This window comes from Loxodonta africana, chromosome 4 (assembly GCF_030014295.1).
Source record: "Loxodonta africana isolate mLoxAfr1 chromosome 4, mLoxAfr1.hap2, whole genome shotgun sequence".
NCBI classification, from domain to species: Eukaryota; Metazoa; Chordata; class Mammalia; order Proboscidea; family Elephantidae; genus Loxodonta; species Loxodonta africana.
Window position 1 is genome coordinate 141426040 of NC_087345.1, and position 19588 is coordinate 141445627.

General features: G+C 45.9%; 1 protein-coding gene across 1 annotated transcript in view; it reads left to right on the forward strand.

The window, feature by feature from the left end:
• The window catches only part of CACNA1C (calcium voltage-gated channel subunit alpha1 C), a 143998-nt gene that overhangs the window by 61260 nt on the left and 63150 nt on the right, over positions 1-19588 (forward strand). The window contains exon 18 of the mRNA XM_023548982.2: positions 12450-12533. Coding sequence (XP_023404750.2) covers positions 12450-12533 — 84 coding nt within the window. The remainder of the gene's footprint in view (positions 1-12449; positions 12534-19588) is intronic.

Below are 19588 nucleotides of genomic sequence, written 5' to 3' on the forward strand. Positions count from 1 at the left end.
CCATTGTTGAAATAGAGAAGAATAGGGAGAACCCAGTTAAAGGAGGGCTTTTGAGACATGTTAGGATAAAAAGTTTTACATGGGCAGTTGAAGTCTGGAATTCAGACAAGCACTCTGAACTGGAGATTCAGTTTCAAGAACCAGCACCATGTACTTTGCTCTAAAGGTAGAAACTCCAAGAATCCTATTCAGTAGCCTCCATGTCCTGGGAGAGGAGAAGATGGAGAATGGATGGAATAGGAAGGCAACTGGAAGAGAAATGAGAAGAAAAGGGGTCAGGAGGCCAAGAGCCAGAAAGGCTAAAATGAGGGATGAAGAAGACACCAATTCATAGCACAAAAGTATGAGTAAGTTAAGCCAGCTGCAGAGAAGGGAAGGAACTGTCCTTCAGACCTTCTAGAAGCTGAGGAAAGACAGAGAGGCCAGAATGCTGCCCTGCTGTCCAGAGGCTGGGGTTTCTTAAATGTGTGGTATTTCCCTCCTCCATGTCCTCACTTGATAAACATACAAGGACTCCCAATAATGCTACCCTTTCTTCTGTACTAGAAATCCCTTTCCCAGGAGGAGCTCAAAGGCAAAGGGCTTCCAAGTGCTCACTTGACATATCTGAAAAGGAGCCCAGGACCTCTCCTTTGCCCAGCTATGCAGGGTTGAATTTACAATAATAATAATAATAACCTCGTTGCCATCCAGTCGATTCCGATTCATAGCAACCCTATAGGACAGAGTAGAACTGCCCCATAGGGTTTCCAAGGAGTGCGTGGTAGATTCAAACTGCCAACCTTTTGGTTAGCAGCTGTAGCTCCTAACTACTAGGCCACCAGGGTTTCCCAGGTTGAATTTAAGGGCCTCATTATTCTGTAAAGGGAGACGCTAAGACAGACCTCCTATACTAAACTTCTCTTTTGCTACGAGATTCCTTCATATAAAAATACGTGGTAAGGGCAGTGAGGTTTCCCTTCTCCGCCTCTACAGTACTTAAGCTAGGGACAAACATTTTCCCACAGTCATCATCATTTCTTCACAGTCCTTCTTCTCTCCCCTCTTCCCCACCACTACCACCTCACCTCCGTTCTGCCCATACAATAGTTAGGTCAGCCCTTAGGCACAAAAATCTGGCTGGTTCAGTTCTCCGTGTCCTGGTTGACCTTCTGTGGGGTCTCAGGGAAGATCTTCAGAGTTCAACAGCTACTTTCAGCCAAGTGGGGACAATCCTGGCAAGAAATACACAGGTCTTGGAGTCCTTTTTGAGGGAAGAGTTTTTCATCCCCATATAGTCATTAATGGAAACCCTGGTTGTCATAGTGGTTAATAGCTACAGCGGCTAACCAAAAGGTCGGCTGTCCAAATCCACCAGGCACTTCTTGGAAACCCTGTGGTGCAGTTGTACTCTGTCCTGTAGGGTCTCTATGAGTTGGAATCAACTCGGCAGCAATGGGTTTTGGGTTTTTTTTTTAATAGTCATTAGAAGTATAGGGGTCTCGAAACCCCTTCCAGGAATCCGGGTCTTGGTCACTGCTCTTTGATCACCCTAGCTCTTTGGGAAGGTGGCCAAGAACAGCCCAAGATGTTGACCAAAGAAAAAGGAAATGACATTCTAGTGGGCCTAGGATTTAGGATTTGAAATGAAAGGATAAAGCTTACGATTAGGTCACATTCAAGAATCAAGACTGTTGACTCTTGCTTTGCCTTGTCTTCCCCAGCCACCCTTTCCTCTCTTCCCCTTGGCCACTAGCAGAAGCCTACTCGTTATTCTTCATGGTTCTGATTAGTTCTGAGTACCACTATCAGATTACTCACCCCAAAGCCTAGCGTGGACATCTGCAGTGGCACTGACTCTCCACAGAGGCTAGTCCTCTGCCTTAAATTTAAGACCTTTATGTGCTGGCCCAAGTCTAACTTTCTAGCCATCATCTCCCCCTAGTCTCCTACCTGTGCCCTGGGCTTTATTTAGAATGGATAATCACTATTCGTCTTTTCCATGTAATAGATAGTAAAGTCCCTATACCATCCTTCCAAGAAGCCCTGGTGGTGCAACAGTTAAGTGCTCGCCTACTGACCAAAAGTTTGGTAGTTCAAACCCACCAAGCAGCTCTGTGAGAGAAAGACCTTGTGATTGCTGCTGTAAAGATTACAGCCTAGAAAACCCTGTGGGGCCATTCTACTCTGTCACATGAAGTCTCTATGAATGGAAAATCGACTCTATGGGCACCTAACAACAACCATTCTTCCAGGCCCAACTCAGATGCTATGTTCTTCAAGTTGCCTTCCCAGATCTACCCAGCCAAAAGTGATCTCTACCGCCTCTGAACTCCCAGTGTGCTTTCTTCTCCTTTTTGGCACTTAGTCAGAGCTCTGGCAGTAAATACCTTATCCTTCCAGCAAGACTGGAGAGTCTTTGAGCAGTACTATCTCTTATCCATCTTTAAGCCGAACGCCAAACCAGTTGCCATCGAGTCGATTCTGACTCATGGCGACCCCATGTGTGTCAGAGTAGAACTAAGCTCTGTAGACTTTTTCTATGGCTAATTTTTGGAAGTAGATCACCGGGCCTTTCTTCTGAGTTGCCTCTGAGTGGACTCAAACCTTCAACCATTTCGTTAGCAACTAAGAATGTTAACCATTTGCACCACCCAGGGGCTCACCACTCATATCTGTCTCTCTCTCCAGATGCTAACACAGTAACCCCCATACCTATCATTTACATCTATTCCAGCCTCTCAATTACAAGTTCTAACATCCTAGAAGGAAACTCTCCCAGCCCACCCTAAGAGTTTGTGACTCTTGAAGGGGATCCCTGCTGTACCATGGGAGAGAGCAGGGATGGAAAGTGAAGGAAGTGGCCTCTGATGCCTATATAGCCGTCATCTGGGACGACGTCCAGCAGGATCTCATTCCATGGTGACGTTGTCATTGTTGGGTGCTGTCCAGTCTATTGCAACTCATAGCAACCCCATGTGACAGAGTAGAACTGCCCCATAGGGTTTTCTTGGCTATAATCTTTATAGAAGCAAATCGCTAGGTCTTTCTTCCACAGAATGGCTGGGTGGGTTCGAACCACCAACCTTTGGGTTAACAGCCAAGCACTTAACTCTTGCGCCACCAGGGCTCCTTCCATGGTCACATAGATTTGGGAAATACTGGCTTAAATGTAGTTACACTGGTTTCTTCAGCACAGGCCCTTTAATATGTGATACACCCTGAAATTTTTCCAGATCAAAGCTCTGGAGTAAAAGCTATAGGAGTCCACATTTCCAGACTCATTGGAGGACAGGACTTTTGTTTTTTTGTTTTGTTTTGTTGATTTTTTGTAATGGCAGTCAACATCTGACAGAACTTATGTTCTACAGAACATACTTTGGGAAATGCTTACAGGAGGAATACCTTTTATGGGTAATTGTGTAATGGACAGTAAGACTCAGCTTATCTTCAGGTGCTGGTTATTGGCCAATGCTCAGTGTTAGAAATATGAACTACCTTGGAATGTCTGATTTTCAATTTCTTCACTGACCTGGGGAATTCAGCCAGGGGTGCTTTGGAAGACAGGCCTGGCAATCTGCTTCTGTGAGGTCACAGCTTTGAAAACCCTATGACACAGTTCTACTCTACACACATGGAGTTGCCATGAGTGGGAATCAACTTGACGGCAACTAACAACAACCTTAGGCTAAGGTGGTCTCTGGGTGGTACAAATGGTTAACTCACTCAGCTGCTGCCCGAAAGTTTGGAGGCTTAAGTCTACCCATAGGCACCTCAGAAGAAAGGCCTGGCAATCTACTTCCAAAACATTAGCCATTGACATTCCTATGAAGCACAGTTCTACTTTGACACACATGGGGTTGCCATGAGTGAGAATCAACTCCACGGCACCTAGTTTACTGGTTAAGACTTCATTTAGCCTCTTTATTTAATTTTAGTTGAAACCTATTTATCCACACTATCAAGAAACCATGGAAACCCTGGTGGTGTAGTGGTTAAGTGCTACGGCTGCTAACCAAAAGGTCAGCAGTTTGAATCCACCAGGCACTCCTTGGTAACTCTGTGGGGTAGTTCTACTCTGTCCTATAGGGTGGTTATGAGTGAGAATCAACTGAATGGAAATGGGTTTGGGTTTTTTTTTTTTTTTATTAAGAAACCATTGTGTCTCCCCCCATCAGTGCAAGCCCCTAAAACCAGAAACTCACTACATATGCCACATTAAAGGAGCCCTGGTGATGCAACCTGGTGGGACAGTGGTCAGGAGCTCAGCTGCTAACCAAAAGGTCAAAAGTTCAAATCTACCAGCTGCTCCTTGGAAACCCTATGGGGCAGTTCTACTCTGTCCTATAGGGTAGCTATGAGTCTGAATAGACTCAATGACAACGGGTTTGGTTTTTGCTTTGGTTTGGTGGTGCAATGGTTAAAGAGCTCAGCCGCAAACCAAAAGGTCAGTGGTTTGAACCTACCAGCCACTCTCTGGGGAGAGAAGACCTGGTGATCTACTCCCATAAAGATCTCAGACTAGGAAACCCCTTAGGGCAGTTCTACTGTGTCCTATAGGGTGGTTATGAGTCAGAATTGTCTGGACAGCACACAACAACAACAATACACCACATTAAAAGGTGCAGGAAAGGGAAAGAGAAAGAAGGGAGGCAGTAAGTGGATGAAATGTAACAGCTCTGCACAGCCCCTCTGCCCGCCTTCGCCCTCCAATGAGAGCACTGAATCAAGAGGTTTGTGCTACGTAGGGCTAGCTGCTGCCTGCTCAGTGAGTTAGCATTACCCTGGTTATTATTTATTTGTGGAACGCCCACAGGGTACCTGATGCTGAACGGTGCATGGCAGACGGGCACAAATGGGCTTTGTCGGGGAGGGGCCTCCTCGCCACAGCTCTGGTACCCAGAGATTTGCATATTATTGCAACATTGTGACAGGCTTCTTTCCTGCCTGGTGCTTGAGAGCTTTAAAGTCACTACGAATGATAAAAAAAAAAAATTTATGTGACTTGCATAAAGCCTTCGTGTGGGAAGGGTGGTATTAGCTATTACATTTAATTATTTAATGTGGAAAATTATTCACGCTGTGTAAAAAAGCTCGATGGGAAAGTACGCTGTGGTTCTCTGTCTCCAGCCCTGCCAGTGGGAAGGAACCTGGAATACACAGAGCCTGAGAGAGGGAAGGGGGACTCCCAAAGCTACGGGGTGCTGTGATGTGAGCCCCAACCAACTCAGGCTGGCGGCACAGCCTGTGCTCCCAGCCACTGCTCTAGATGGTCCAGTTTTAGGGGTAGGAAGGGTCTTCCAAGATGCAAGAGGCTGCCAGGCAGTGCTGGAAGGTAACCAGTGAGGCCAAGAGAAGGTAGCTTCTCAGTGAGTACAAAGTAACAGCAACTACATCAATAGTAACAAACGCAGCAACCAGCCTGCATTGAGCACTTGCTCTATGCCAGGCTCCATAGGTACATTTCATGTATTAAGTCAACTAATCCTCACAAGGAGTCCCTGGGCAGTGCAAATGGTTAACACACTTGGCTGCTAACTGTGAATGGTCGGAGGTTTGAGTCCCCCAGATAAGCCTCAGAAGAAAGGCCTGGTGATCTGCTTCTGAAAAAATCTACCACTGAAAACCCTATGGAGTACAGTTCTACTCTGACATAAGCGGGGTCTACGTGAGTTGGAATCAATTCTACAGCAACTCGTTTAATCCTAACAGAACCTTATAAGGGTTCTCCCTCTATTATCCCCATTTTACTTAAAAGGAGGCTGAGGCACGGAGAGGTTAGGTAACTTGCCTACACAAGTCAAGGCCCATCTCTGAAAGTGAAGGCAGCAGACCACTGCATTCACATCTTGTTCACTAAAGTGGGGGCAGGTCGCTGGCTCTAATGATCCCAGTGGGTCATACCTGCCTTTTTGCTAAGGAGGGAATAGCCCATTTGGTCAGGAAGGAGATGGGGACAGGGTAAGAGGAAGGTAGGGTGGACAGTGGGACCATTGAAGGGGTTTCAAGCAAGGTAGGAAACTGTCAGACCTGGGTTTGGGAATGCTGTCTCAGTGCCTGGGTCAGCTGGATTAGAGGCAGGCAGGTGGGAATAGGTTGCCACGGGTTTAAACTCTTTACCAAGACAAAGGTACAGGGCTGCTTCTACTTGTTCTACCCACTCCCAAGGCTGTCTATTCTCTGCTTTCCCTTCTCCCACAAGAAAGCTCCTTGTTATGTTCATTTTAACTTGAACTTGCCTGCATAGATCGCAGTGTGTCTCCCCTACCCTTCCCCTGCTCTACGGATACATCCCTTTAACACTCTGGTCCTGGAGGAGTCCTTTGTAGAAATCAGCTCATTTATTCCAGCATTATAGGATGGAGCAGCTATTGGGATCCTGCAATCTACCCAGGTGCAAACTGAGGCAGAACAAGAACCTCCTGAGGCCTTCAGAAAGCACCCAGCCCGTAATTCTGAGCGTTCATCTGCTCCCAGTGCGAACCCGTAGGCTTCGAGCGATCTGACTCATCTTTGTATGCCCAGGCCTTGCAGAATTCCTGGCGTCTAGTAAGTGCTCATTATGTGTTAGTGAGGTGAATAAATGAATAAAGGCTTTGAAACTTTCCTAGTGAGGAAAAAGTAACAACTAGCTTAATTCTGGAGTCCCTGGGTGGCGCAAACAGTTGTCCTAGGGTAAAATTGCCACAAAGTTATAGTAAAGCAAGATGAAAGATTTTATTCGGAATACATTCCAAGAGGCAAAAGTGGGAAACGGACGAGCATGCTGCCAGCGCCGTGTCTGCCCGAGTCTGAGGAATGTTACAGAATCATCAATATATATTGACATTACAAACGGGTAAAATCATTAAAAGTTTCACATCTTCATAGATTGGCTAAAAACTGCTGTATCACTGTGATTCTACATTTTGAATTTCTTAATAATCATTGGTGCAAGTTTCAGTAAGGACAGTCAGGAGGGTCTTCATTGGTGCAACAAATCTTATTATTTACTAAATGCTAATAGAAAAAGAAAAGAGTAGAAAATATTTGGGTCTTTTTTGCTCTAAGTATTTGTTTATGTGAAAGATCTCATAAAAGATGTTTTTCAAGTTGTCCTAGCTGTTGTTTTCATACTTCAGGGCCCAGTTGATATGTCCTTGTGAGTTCTTGTCACTCTAGCTGGGTCACATTCTTTATTCTCAAGGACAGGGAATAATGGCTCTAATTTTAACTCCTAAGTCGCAGTTAACACACTCGGCTGCTAACCAAAAGGTTAGAGGTTTGAGTTCACCCAGAGGCACCTTGGAAGAAAGTCCTGGCAATCTGCTTCTGAAAAAAAAAAAAACAGCCATTGAAAACCCTATGGAGCACAGTTCTACTCTGACATACATGGGGTCTCCATGAGTCAGAGCCAACTTATTGGCAACTGGTTTTTAGCTTCATGAGAGAGGGGAGAAGGAGCAGAAAGTGTCCAGTTAAAAGAGAGCAGTGCCCCCACCCCATCACCACCACCCACCTCGGGCCTCCTCTCGTGGGGACAAGGATGGCACTCCCTGGAATCGGAGGCACAGCCACCACCCCACAGCCTGCTCCTGCCCTTCTCCCTAGGACTGGAGCTATATGTGTAGTGTGTGCCTTGAGGCGCTTTAGAATTAGCATATCACAGGAAAGGAGCTGACAGAAAATGTAGAAATCCTCACTCCCTCCCAGGCTGCCAGGGGCCCCTCAAGCAGCTGTGTGCTCCAGTTAGACGCCACTAATTTCCAAGATTACTGTTATGTCTAAATGGCATCTAATGTAATACAATTTATATTATCTCTGCTTGGGGTGTCAGTTACCATTGTGTTCCGTGATATTCCATGGGATCAGCTCTTCACAGACACACTCAGAGATATCGCCACTGCTGCTGCCAGCAGGACTCAGCTCCTAAAAAAAAATCCTGTCCCTGGTTTATTCAACTCTCCCCCATCATTCAGTTCCACAGCCTGGAACCCAGGGAAGATCAGTGCTTCCCCCACCCCACTACAACAACTTGGCCCAGCTGCCAGCTTCAGATACCTTTTCTCAAATGCTTGTTCACTCAAGCCAGGGGCTTTTGCTCTCTTTCAGGGACCCCTTTCCCTGGTTGAGTACCAGCCATCTTTGCCCCCAACCTCCTTCCTTAGGCCCTACCTCCACCAAATGGCTTAACTACTTAGCTCTGACTATTGACTCAATGGTAATGGATTTGTTTGTTTTTTTAATACTTAACGCTTGGAACCCTGCTGGCACAGTGATTAAGAGCTACAGCCAGCTATAGCTGCTAACCAAAAGGTCAGCAGTTCGAATCCACCAGCCGCTCCTTGGAAACTCTGTGGGGCAGTTCTATTCTGTCCCGTAGGGTTGCTATGGGTCGGAATCAACTGGACAGCAATGGGTTTGATTTTTTTGGTTTATTTAGTGCTTACTGCAGACCAGTCACAGTTCTAGGTGCTTTCCCTGTATTGTCTCCTTCAATCCTCACTTTAACCCTATGGTTATCACATTTTATAGATGGGGAAACAGAGGAACAGAGGTTGCAATTTGCTTAAGCAAGTAAGTGGCAGAGGTAGAATGTGAACCCCCGCAGTCTACTTCCAGAGGTCATGCTCTTAACCACTGTACTATACTGCCTTTTTCAACTTGGAATATCTCCAATGATGGAGGTGAATCAGGGCACAGATAATCCAAACAAAGGGAAAATCCAAAATACATGTGCATGTGAAAGGTATCGTTTGACACTTTCGCAGCAGTTTTTCATTCCTAATAACGATTTGCTGAAGCTAGTATCAGTTTGGTCTGAATTTTCTCAACCCACATCAGCCAGTGAGTGGACTGCTCAGCAGCAATCAGGAGAAGGGATGCTGGCTGAGGGGATGAGCAACTGCAGATCCGTAGGCAGGGCCACCCTTCAACCAGATGGAGGAGCATGAGACCCTCCCCAGGAGGATGAGAGGAAAACCCCATGGTCTTGACCTCATCCCCAGAGACTAGGAACTTGAAATGGGATATCTACCAAATCTGTAGAATTTAGGAATGGCGAGGGAAAGTCTTCCTGCCCTGAAAACACAACCCCTTCTGGATGATCAGCCCTGCTCAGTTCTGAGGAGTTGGACATTAAGAGGTTTGGTTCATTTCAGGGAGAGCCAAGAAAACCCTTTCCCCAGCCCTGACATATACACCACCATTTGGGCCCCATTCACCAGGGAAAGAAAGAGTGACAGGTACAATTAACTGAATTTCTAAGAGAAAAAAATCTATGATTTTTTCCCACCCTCTCTCCTCCATAGACCCCCAAGACTCCTTTTGCCAGTGGTTTCCAGCAAGTGGCGGGGGTGGGGGGGCGGGGGGGTAAAAATAGGTGTGTGAGTGTGAGAGAGAGAATGTAGGAAAAGTAGTTCCTACCAGGCCCTGCCTGCTTAGGGATTTGGCTAGGTTTTTCTCCCTTAGGCAACCTGTTGACTAAAGTGGAGGCCATAGGGCTTGTTTCTGGAATGGGCGTGGAGCAGGTGGGAGGAAGGGGCTGTTGAAGGGGTGAGAGGAAGAGGCTGACAAAGGGAAAGGAAACCTGAAAGTTGGGTTGGAAACAGCTTCACAGTCCTGACCTGGAGGACTGATGGGGCCCTGGGGCAGAGGGGCGGGAAAGAGGGTATACTGGTGGGGATGAAAAGCTGCCTCTTAAAGGGATTCTGTCACCTACCACACTCTTGGAAAGGACCCCCACTTTCCAGCGTGTGTACATCTCCTCAGGGGCCCACAGCACCCCATTAGGGACTGCATGGTAGAGGCCCTGTAGCAACAACTGGTTGGTCTCTTCAGCCAGTGGAGGCCCTGGCACTGGGCTCAGCCAGTAACCACAGGACAGAGACGTCAGTCAAAAGCCTCCAGTAACACGAAAGGGAAGGCACAGACACTAACCCTAACAGAGCCAACCAATCCAACGAAAGCCAGTGGTGTTGCTAAGGGTTGGATGAGAGCCTTGGTCAACGAGGAGCTGAGTGCCTTGTGTCCTTTTCCATCTGCACATGCACAAAGAAATCCAGGAGAAATGGTGACGAGTGATGCACAGCCAGGAGGCTGACAGGGTCCCTTTAAGTCGCAGCTGTTCCCCTGGGTGCACAACAGCAGCCAGCCGCTTTCTGAAATTAACCTCTGTGTGTTTATCTGGTTTTCAGCACATTGCCTCTGCCCTGCTCTCTGCCTTTCTTCCTTTCCCTTTTCTCCTCTCTCAGAGGTGCTGCAGACCAAGGCCATCTTACCCATTTGTTTCAGGTCCTTCTGGTGGATGAAAAGATTCTAGTTCTTTCTCTTTTCTGGAGCCCTCAGACTCCCACCTTCCTAGCTCTCCTCCTACCCCCAACCCAAATAATGTTTTGTTACCACTTTTTCTAGGCTAGATGCTGAATCTTCCTGGAGTTTGCTCTTGTTCCTGTTTCTCTCCCTTCTCTTCCTTGACCCCTCTTCCCTTCCTTTCTGAAATAGCTCTGCCCACAGAGATGGTAATCATATCTAGAGATATTCCCCCCAGTGTTTTCCAAAATCTAATCTTCAAACACACACAGATATACAGGTCACTGGGGTCTTCATTCTTCCCCCTCCTCCTCCTACAAAATCAGTGTTCTCTGTTTGCCCTATAAATGGTATCTGAGAACCTGGGAGGGAGTTGGTTGTTTTCTGCTCATAGCATGTGACTTACGTGGGAGAGAGAAATCTCTCTCTCTGCCTCAGAGGCTCTTGTATATTCAGAAAAATTCTCTGGGAGCCAACAGGGAAGTCATGGTTTAAAGCTGACCCTCACCTAACCCACGCCCTGGCCAACCTCTGCCTCCCCAGTCTGGCCAGCCATAGTCTCCGTGGTGGCGTTTCTGTTTTCTTTTGGAAGAAATGCCTGGGAACCGAGAGACCCCTTTCCCCGTGACCTGACCTCCCACACTAAGAATAACAGCTCCAGGACAGCACGTCTTGCTGTCCCTCTGGAAAGAGGGCATGGCTGGGACGTGGGGAGGTGAAATGGGCTGAGTAGAGCCAGGAGGAAATGGAATTGCACAGACTCTTGGCTCTCGTGAGTTAAAAATAAAAAGAAGAATTGGCAGCCATCAAGAAAGCTAGGGAAAGAGAGCTGGGAGACTCTCAGAAAACCCTTAATGCTTTCGTACCCACTCGCTATCTCTAGAATTCCGTCTCCTGGAAGCCCTAGCTAGTGTCTGAGAAAACAGGAATATGCTGGTTCTGCGGAGCAAATGTGGCCCAGCCCCATCTTATCCTCTTTGCAGAATATTCCCTGAAAAACTAAAGGAGCAAATGTCCTATTCGAGAAAAGGCAAATCTCTTTAAAAGTCCTTCCCATTCTGATCATGAGGAATAGGACTGTCCTGTTCCTGGACTTTCCTGAATTGTAAGGGTATACCCCAAGTGGTCACAGAGCATCCTTCTCTAGGCTCCCACACCTTCCAGAGAGGCAAATGACCCAGGACACCCATCAGCTGTTTGTAAAAGGCCCACCCACTCAGGACTCTAGGGTCCTCTAAGGAATCCAGGACAGCCTATCCATTGGTTGATGACTTGTCCAGGTACCTCAAAAAGCCTTTTAAGAACATTTATGTCTTCCTTTTTATAAATGTGGTATAAAACAAATAAAATCCATCTGTATAAGACAAAATGATGAAGTCAGGACACTGGCCTTCCATTTCTGTTCCAGAATCCTCCTCCGTGGCACCACTTCCTTCATTTCCTTCCTGAGAAGTCTGTGTCCCCATACCTCTACCCAGACTACCCCTAGCAAAATTGTCCTCAGGAAAGGCTTCAGTAACCTTATTCACTTTAGGATGGAAATGATTGATACCCCTCCTCAGGAACAAGGATCACCCTGGTTCAGTCTGCATAGAATCCAGCTTGTGAATGATTTGGTCCTCTTGTTACTTCTGAGCTTTACATGAGTCACCCCTGAGCCCAGATGACCTGGCCACCCACCTGGCCCACACATACTGCTGTGGTTTTAAGTGCCTTTTTAATTCCCAGCAGCACCCATAGGACCACAGCCCATTCACCTCTAAGAGGTCATATACCTGCGTTCCCTCGCTCCAGATAGACCCTTTCAATGGAAGAGAACTGGGGTTGTAGGAGATGCTGAACGTGGACCGAAAAGTGACTATCCCTGAACGGCTCTGTCTTACACTACCCTGCCCTCACGCCCACTCCTGCCCCTAGCGGAAAGTGGAAAGGGTCCCTTTAAGGAGGGTGGTGAGGTGGGATGGACTGTAGGATGGGAATTATGGAGCAGGAAGGAGGGTTGGACTAGACACCTCCCTGTCTCCCCCTCCCCTCCTGGGCTCCTGGCCATTGTGTGGGCGCTCGGACTCCAGCAGCAACACTGAGGTGCCTGGACGATGATTCTGTCATGATGTTGCTCTGTTCTTGTCTATCTAATATTCCTTTTTAATCCCCATCCTGCCTGCCCCTCCCTTATGTAGGGTTACTTTAGTGATCCCTGGAATGTTTTTGACTTCCTCATCGTAATTGGCAGCATAATTGACGTCATTCTCAGTGAGACTAATGTGAGTATTACTCTGCCCTGCCCAGGAAACCTCTTCCTTCCTTCCTTCTCTGTTTCCTTCTCTCTTACTCTCTCTCTTTACCTCCTTTGAGTTGTTTTTTTTTTTTAATTTCCTGTTTTTACCCCCCTCCAGTCATGCTTTTTATTGAACCTGCCGACGTCCTGTGGGGAAAAAAAGTGGGAGCTTCTCCTCCTTTTTTTCACGGTCCCAGCTCTATCCTGCTGTGCTGGTCCCCAGTGCACAGAGGGAGCAGGCGGTGGAAGGCGCCGCCCAGCCCCCTGCCAGGGTGGTCACATCCAAGTGTAACCTTTCGACTAACTCAGCTTTTGTCAGGCCTCTGCACCCTGCGAAAACCAGGTTACCCAGGTTTGAGCCGCCAGAACTATAGAGTGGTAAGAGAGTATTTAATATGCCCACGTAACCTCTTTCTTTTCTCATTTTTTTTCTCTTCTCTCCCTTCTTTCATGCCTTTTTTTTTTTTCTCTTTCCTTTTGTTTTATTTTCCTTCTTTGTTGTTGGTTTGTTGTTTTATTTTTTGTTTTTTGTTTTTTTTCTCTCTCCTCTCTCTCTCTTCCTCGGCTTCTCTGCCCCATGCAGCACTATTTCTGTGATGCATGGAATACATTTGACGCCTTGATTGTTGTGGGTAGCATTGTTGATATAGCAATCACCGAGGTAAACGTAAGTACATGGCGTCTGTACCTAACTGTCCGTGCCTGCTCTAACATTCATTTGTCTTTCCCCGGTTTATTTTTTACTTCATTTTATTTTCTCCTCCCTGCCTCCTTATTTTTAGTTTAGTTTTTTTTTTTTTTAATTATTATTTGTTTGTTTAAATTGGTTTAAAGAAATATTTTCTTATTGCTTTACTTTAAAAAGTTTTGATTATTTTTTTTTTTTTTTAACTTTTGGAACAAGCTAGGAGTTCCCTTTCCTTTTAAGTTTTGATTGCTGCATCTTTTTCTTTCTTCCCTTATAATCAGCCTGGCATGACTCACCCTGTATAGGAGGATGCAGCTATGGGAATCATGGAGTGAGAAAAAGAAGAGATATTTACAACTTCTGGGCAGCTACTGGGGCAGGGACCCAAACATCTTCTAACCCTCTACCTTCACCCTCAGACCTCTGACTCCTCCCCCTCTTGCCTTTCCACTCATGCAGCATCTTGGAAAGCAGATCTCTCTGAGTGCATGCCCAGAGTTAAGGTTATGACTTTGCCTGCATTGTCAGCATTGGCCCACTCTCACCCAAGGACCACCTGATTAGATTCACACTGAATAGGCTCCATCTCAATTTAACATTAGCTGCCCGTGCAGTCAGCCTGACATCCTCCAGGCTCATTGAGAGAGAAGAGTCAAACTAGCCATGTTAGGACTCCTTCTGGTACCCCTCTTCTCTGGAGAAGTTAAAGAGCCAGGTTGTTGGGTGAGCTGTTCTGGGTGAGCTTTTCTTCCTGGTTGCATGGAAGCAGCCTCTGGATGAGTACCTTTCTCCCACATGAACCCACCAGAGTTAACTGACACTTGCACCTGCCTGATTCTCCTCCATTTCCTGGCCCCCTCATAATTCTGCTCCTGGCTCCCTGGCCTCAGACAAAACTCCAGCCCCTACACTCCGGGGCCTTCTGCTGTGTTCCCCTCCCAAGAGCTGCTTCCTCCTATACAGTTTCTACCAGTTTCTGCACATGTCTTTTTGTTACCTGGCATGTTTAAATCTTCTCTCTTTATCCATAGGCAAGCCCTCTTACAGTTAGTCTTTAACATGTGTTTTATTTATTTAGTCATTATTTTCACTTAATTAAGAGACTTGGTAATGTTTGCACAAACCTTTGATGCACTGAACCATGAATAACAGCACAGAGTAGACGTTTTAGAGTTTTGATCTAAGATGTTTGAAACTACCCTACCGACCACCACCATTTCCCCCATGTGCCCCTACCCTCCCCATTTCTACTCCAGTGGGTTCAAATGAGATGTTATCTGCCTGATTCCCCCTGATTTGGAGCCCCTGTTAGCTCCCCTTCCAACAGATGGACTTTGGAAGGAGCCTATTATGCTTTCCATACATCTCCCCTCCCATTGGCCTTTCACCCCTCCCTGATCTTCCTGTAGCTCCAAATTCTATTCCTTCTCTGTCTCCAAGATTCCTGGGTTGTCTTTGTTTCATGGTGTGTGTGTGTGTGTGTGTGTGTGTACATGCACTCTCCCTTGACTTGTTTCAGTAAACTCTCAGATCATTAAAAGCCTCAGATCTTAAAAAATCCATTTTCCTACTTCTGTGCCTCCCCCTTCCACCACTACCACTGCTGCCCAGCACTCCCAGTGTTGAAGGCTACAAGAGCCCTAAGCTGACCCCACATGTTATCCAAACCCATGAGTTATACACCTGTATCTAAAGAGCAGAACCTCTGTGCTTAGTGTTTGTACCATGCAGTGCTCTGAGCTAGGAGAGCGCCATGGAGCAAGAAACAGGAAAAGAAATGGCAGTGGGCCCTGCGCTCAGAGGGTATAGTTTTTGGACAACAGTACAGAGCCACATTAAAGTACATGCAGAATGACTGATAGCCCAATGGCAGGAAAATACAGGAGAATGACAGCAAGCTGCTCCCCCGAATTCAGAGAGGGCCCATTGCAGTCCCAGGGGGTCCTCTGGGCTCCTTTCCCATTGGTAAGGCCCAAACCATCACTCAATGTACCATTTTCTTGTAAATTGTTTGTGTTTTTAAAAGAAAAAACATTTTCTAGGGTATAAAGTTTCTACAGAAAAAAATGACTATGTTGGGAGGCTAGAGAGGGAGGGTGCAGGTCAAGAAAACCCATTGTTGTCGATTCAATTCTGACTCATAGCAACCCTGTAGGACAGAGTAGAACTGTCCCATAGAGTTTCCAGGGAGTGCCTGCTGGATTCAAACTGCCAACCTTTTGGTTAGCAGCCATAGCTCTCAACCACTATGCCACCAGGGTTTCCGCAGGTCAAGAAAGGAACATGAAAATCGTCACGCAGAACCTTACATTTGTATAATGGTTTTCTACTTATCATCTCATTCAACTCTTAACTACCCTGTGAATTTGAGGGACAAGAATTACCATCCTCAATCCATGATGATAAAGGTTATGATGGAGAGATGGCCACATAGCAGAAATCCAGGCTCCTGCTCATGGCCCAGCTAACTTCCCACTCCACCAGAGCTGCTCTCTCTGTTTAACCCATGATGCCCTTTGCTAAATGTACACATCTCACATGACCCCTCCCATGTACTCCCACCAGTCAGGAATTGTTCAAACCTTACCTTTCTGTAACTTATATTCTAAATAACCATAGGGTTGTTGAGGATTGTTTGTTTTTGTTGTTGTTTTTCTAAACAAAAATTATCAGCCCACCTTCCAAAATGCATCTCTTTCTCCTCCCAGCCTCCTCTCACCCCACACTGAGATGCTCCTCACTTCTCCAGCCCTCATGGTTCAGGCCAAATATGAACTGAGGCGTTTGAGTGTTAAAAATACTATTGGCTGGGGATAAGACGAGGCCACTGTATGTGATCGGGAACAAGAGGAAGTGTCTAGAAACCCTGCATTCATTTCTGGACTACTTTCTCCCCTCTCTCACACAACTAATGGCTTCTGAACAAAAACAGCAAGTGTAACCTCACCAAAGGCAGGAAGGCACTATGGGAGAATAAAAAATGGCTGGACTCGAAGTCACAAAACTGAGTTGTTGAATCATGCTTCTTCTTCTTCCCCTAGCTCTTGTACCAAGTGTTACCAAAATGCTCTAAGACTTAATTTCCTCATCAGTCAAAGGGATGTGATGCTATTTATATCAGTGTGTTTTAAAGTTCAAATAAGAGCACTTATTTAAAAAAAAAAAAAAAACTCACTGTTAACTATAAAGCACTATTGGATATGAGAGACTGTGGCACCCAAGCAAATGGCATTCTTTCCAAAACCACCTGCTGGAAGAACTAGGAGGGCCTAGTCTCCAGCCAAGACCATGCGTTAGTCTAATTATAACTTACCACCCACAGGCACTGGTAGAGCCCTTGTTTCTCGGATATGACTATTTTCTTGGAGACAGACAGCAGGTACAGCCAGATCAAGGCAAGTACAAGATTATTGACCACTGCCCATAACATTGAAGCCTAGATAAGCTTGTTTCAAAAGCACAGTTCTGGCATAACCCTGCACCCAGATAGCAACCAATATTACAATAACAAATGATATGAGCAATAATGTTCAGTCTCAGAGGTAGCTCCTTTCTCCCATATGGTTCTTCTTTTAGGTCCTGCAACTATACGTCTAGACACTCTCTGGTGCAAGGAAGTTTATGGCACCAGGATTTTCTTTCCAATCCCGTGGGATCCTTTAGAAAATCCTGTATCCCTGGCTCCTGCACCAGGCCTTCTCATATTTTTCTAGTTCTAGTGTCATCATAAGGCATATATTCCCAGACATATATTTAATTTGAAAGGAACCTTCTACCCTCAGAGGAATCAATGAGAGCTTTTCACCTATAACACATCATTGTTGACTCTTTTAAACCTGTTGAAATCGACTCTCATACCCTCAACGAATGCTTTATTTATCCCAACTACCCTCCAAATATTCCCCACATTAAAACTCACTTCCCTCAACCTTCCCCCCTAAATTTCTTGTCTTTCTTTCTTGCCTTTACTGGGTCATGTACGCCTCCCTCTCAGGAAATGGATTTCCTACCAGGAAGCATCATTCATTCATTCCACTGTATTTCTAGTCATGCCTTCTATGTGTCAGGTACTGTTTTAGGGACTTGGGTATATTAGTGGACAAAATAAAACCCTCTGCCCTCATGAGCTTACATTCTAGGGAGGAATAAGTCAGGCAATGAACAATGCAATACGTACAGGAAATTATAGAGTATGTTAGAGGGTGATACGTGCTTTGGGAAAACAATAGTATGGGCTAAGGGGGATCAAGGGTGCTGGGGAGCTGGGAAGGTGGGTGCTGCTTTAGGGAAAGTAGGTCCTATTTTCAGTAAAATGGGCTTTATTAAGAAGAGGATATTTGAACAAAGGTGTGAAGAAAGTGAGGAATTACTCATGCAGATATCTGGAGAAAGCTTTTAAGGCAAAAGGAGCAGCCAGAGTGGCTGTGTAGACTGAGCCAGGGGAAAGGATAGGGGAGGGGATGAGGGTGGTGGCAGAGGACCAGAGTTTGACTTTTACTCTGAGCGAGAGAAGTGTGGAGACTCTGGTGGCCTTGAGCAGAGGTGTGATATGATCTGACTTACATTTTAAAAGAACCATTCCGGCAAACTGTTGAGAATCGCTTATAGGTGCCAAGGGCAGAAGCAAGAAGACCATTTAGAAAGCAAATGCAGTAATCCAGGCAGGAGATGACGGGAGCTCGAAACAAAGTCATAGCGATAGAAGTGGTGAGACATGATCCAAGTCCATCTGGTTTGAAAGTAGAACCAAGAGTATTTCCTGACAGACTGGACGTGGGTGTGAGAGAAAGAGAGGAGTCCAGGATGACTGTGGGGTTCTGGCCTAAGCACTAGAAGGATGGAGTCAGTATCAATGGGGGAAGATTGGAGGCGGGGCTGTTTGGATGAAGACTAGAAGGAGCTCAGTGTCTATTAGACATCTGAGTGCAGATATCAGGAAGACAACTGAACACACAAGGCTGAGGTCTGGGTATGCAGCCATCAGCATATAGATGTATTCAAAGCCATAGCCCTGAAGGAGATAGCCAAGGGAGGAAGGAAGACAGAGAAGAGGACAGAGCCTGGGGCCTCCAGCATGAAGAGGTCAGGCTTGTGTGTGCTCAGATCAACTTCATGATTAAATTTCATGATTAAATTAAATTTCGGTTCACTCCCGGAGATGCCTCTGAACAGCTGCCAGATGTGACGAGAAGATCAAAAGTTCCCGCATTGAATAATTATACTGGATTCTGCTTTAGTGTCCAAGACATAGGCTAAGCAAGCTGGCCTGCCCTCCTCCTTCCTGATACATTACCTCGTTCTAGATCTCAGGCTTCTCTTTCTTTGTGTGCCCTATGAGATCGAAGGGAAAGACCATGTCAATCTAAGGCAACTGTCTAGTCTTCCTTTATTTCTTGGGTCCAAAATTGTATTTTCCAGAGAAATCCCAGAGAGTTTACCCTTGTGGTTGTTAATAAATGTTCTTAGAGCATAAAAAACTATTCCCTAACATCCCCAATTGGAACCAATTTAGATGTCTGCGCCAACAACCTTTCCCAACACTCTTCTTTCTCATTCTGTATTTTAAAGTTTATTACACAATGGTAAGTGCTGAAAGGCCTGGATTCTTTCATAAGAATATGGATATGGAGAAATATTCCCAGATTGTGAATTAAGAAGCCTGGTTTCTGTCTCCAGCTCTGGCACTGTTAACCCAGGTGACTTAGAGCCATTAACTCCATTCTTTGGATCTCAGTTATCTTAAATACAAAATCAGCAGGAGTGAGGGGAGGGGTTAAGATGGTCTTGGGGGCTCTTCCAACTTAGCACTTCAGATTCTGAAGTGGGCATTTTCTGATAGTGTGAGACAGATGTTTCATTTCCCCCTCCTCTCCTGGCCAGGTTCTGGAACGGTATTTCCTTCAATAAAGCACCCAGGGCCAGTGAGAATCTACTGTCTTGGCTTTGGTGTGGCTCATGAGAAGATTCTCCAGAGAGGAGGCCCTAGAGGGATCTTCAGAGAGAGGAGCAGGAACAGAGATTGTATGAGGAAAGAGAACACTGATCCTCAAAAGCTTCTGGGAAAGGTTCAGAGGGAGGAAAAGCTGAAGAATTACTTGGGTGCAAAGTGTTAGAAATGACCAGAGCAGAAAAATAAAGTTAAGTAACAATGGTACTGGCTGTGGTCTTTGCTGACTAGGAGCAAGGCGGAAGAAGGAAAAAGAGGAGGAGAAAGAGGAAAATGAGAAAGAGAAGAGGAACAGCTAGTCCCAGGCATCATGCTAAAGGCATTATGCACATGATGGGATTAAATCCTCCAAGTACTTTTTCTCCACAGGAGACTCAGAGGACAAACATTTTGCCCAAGGTCGTAC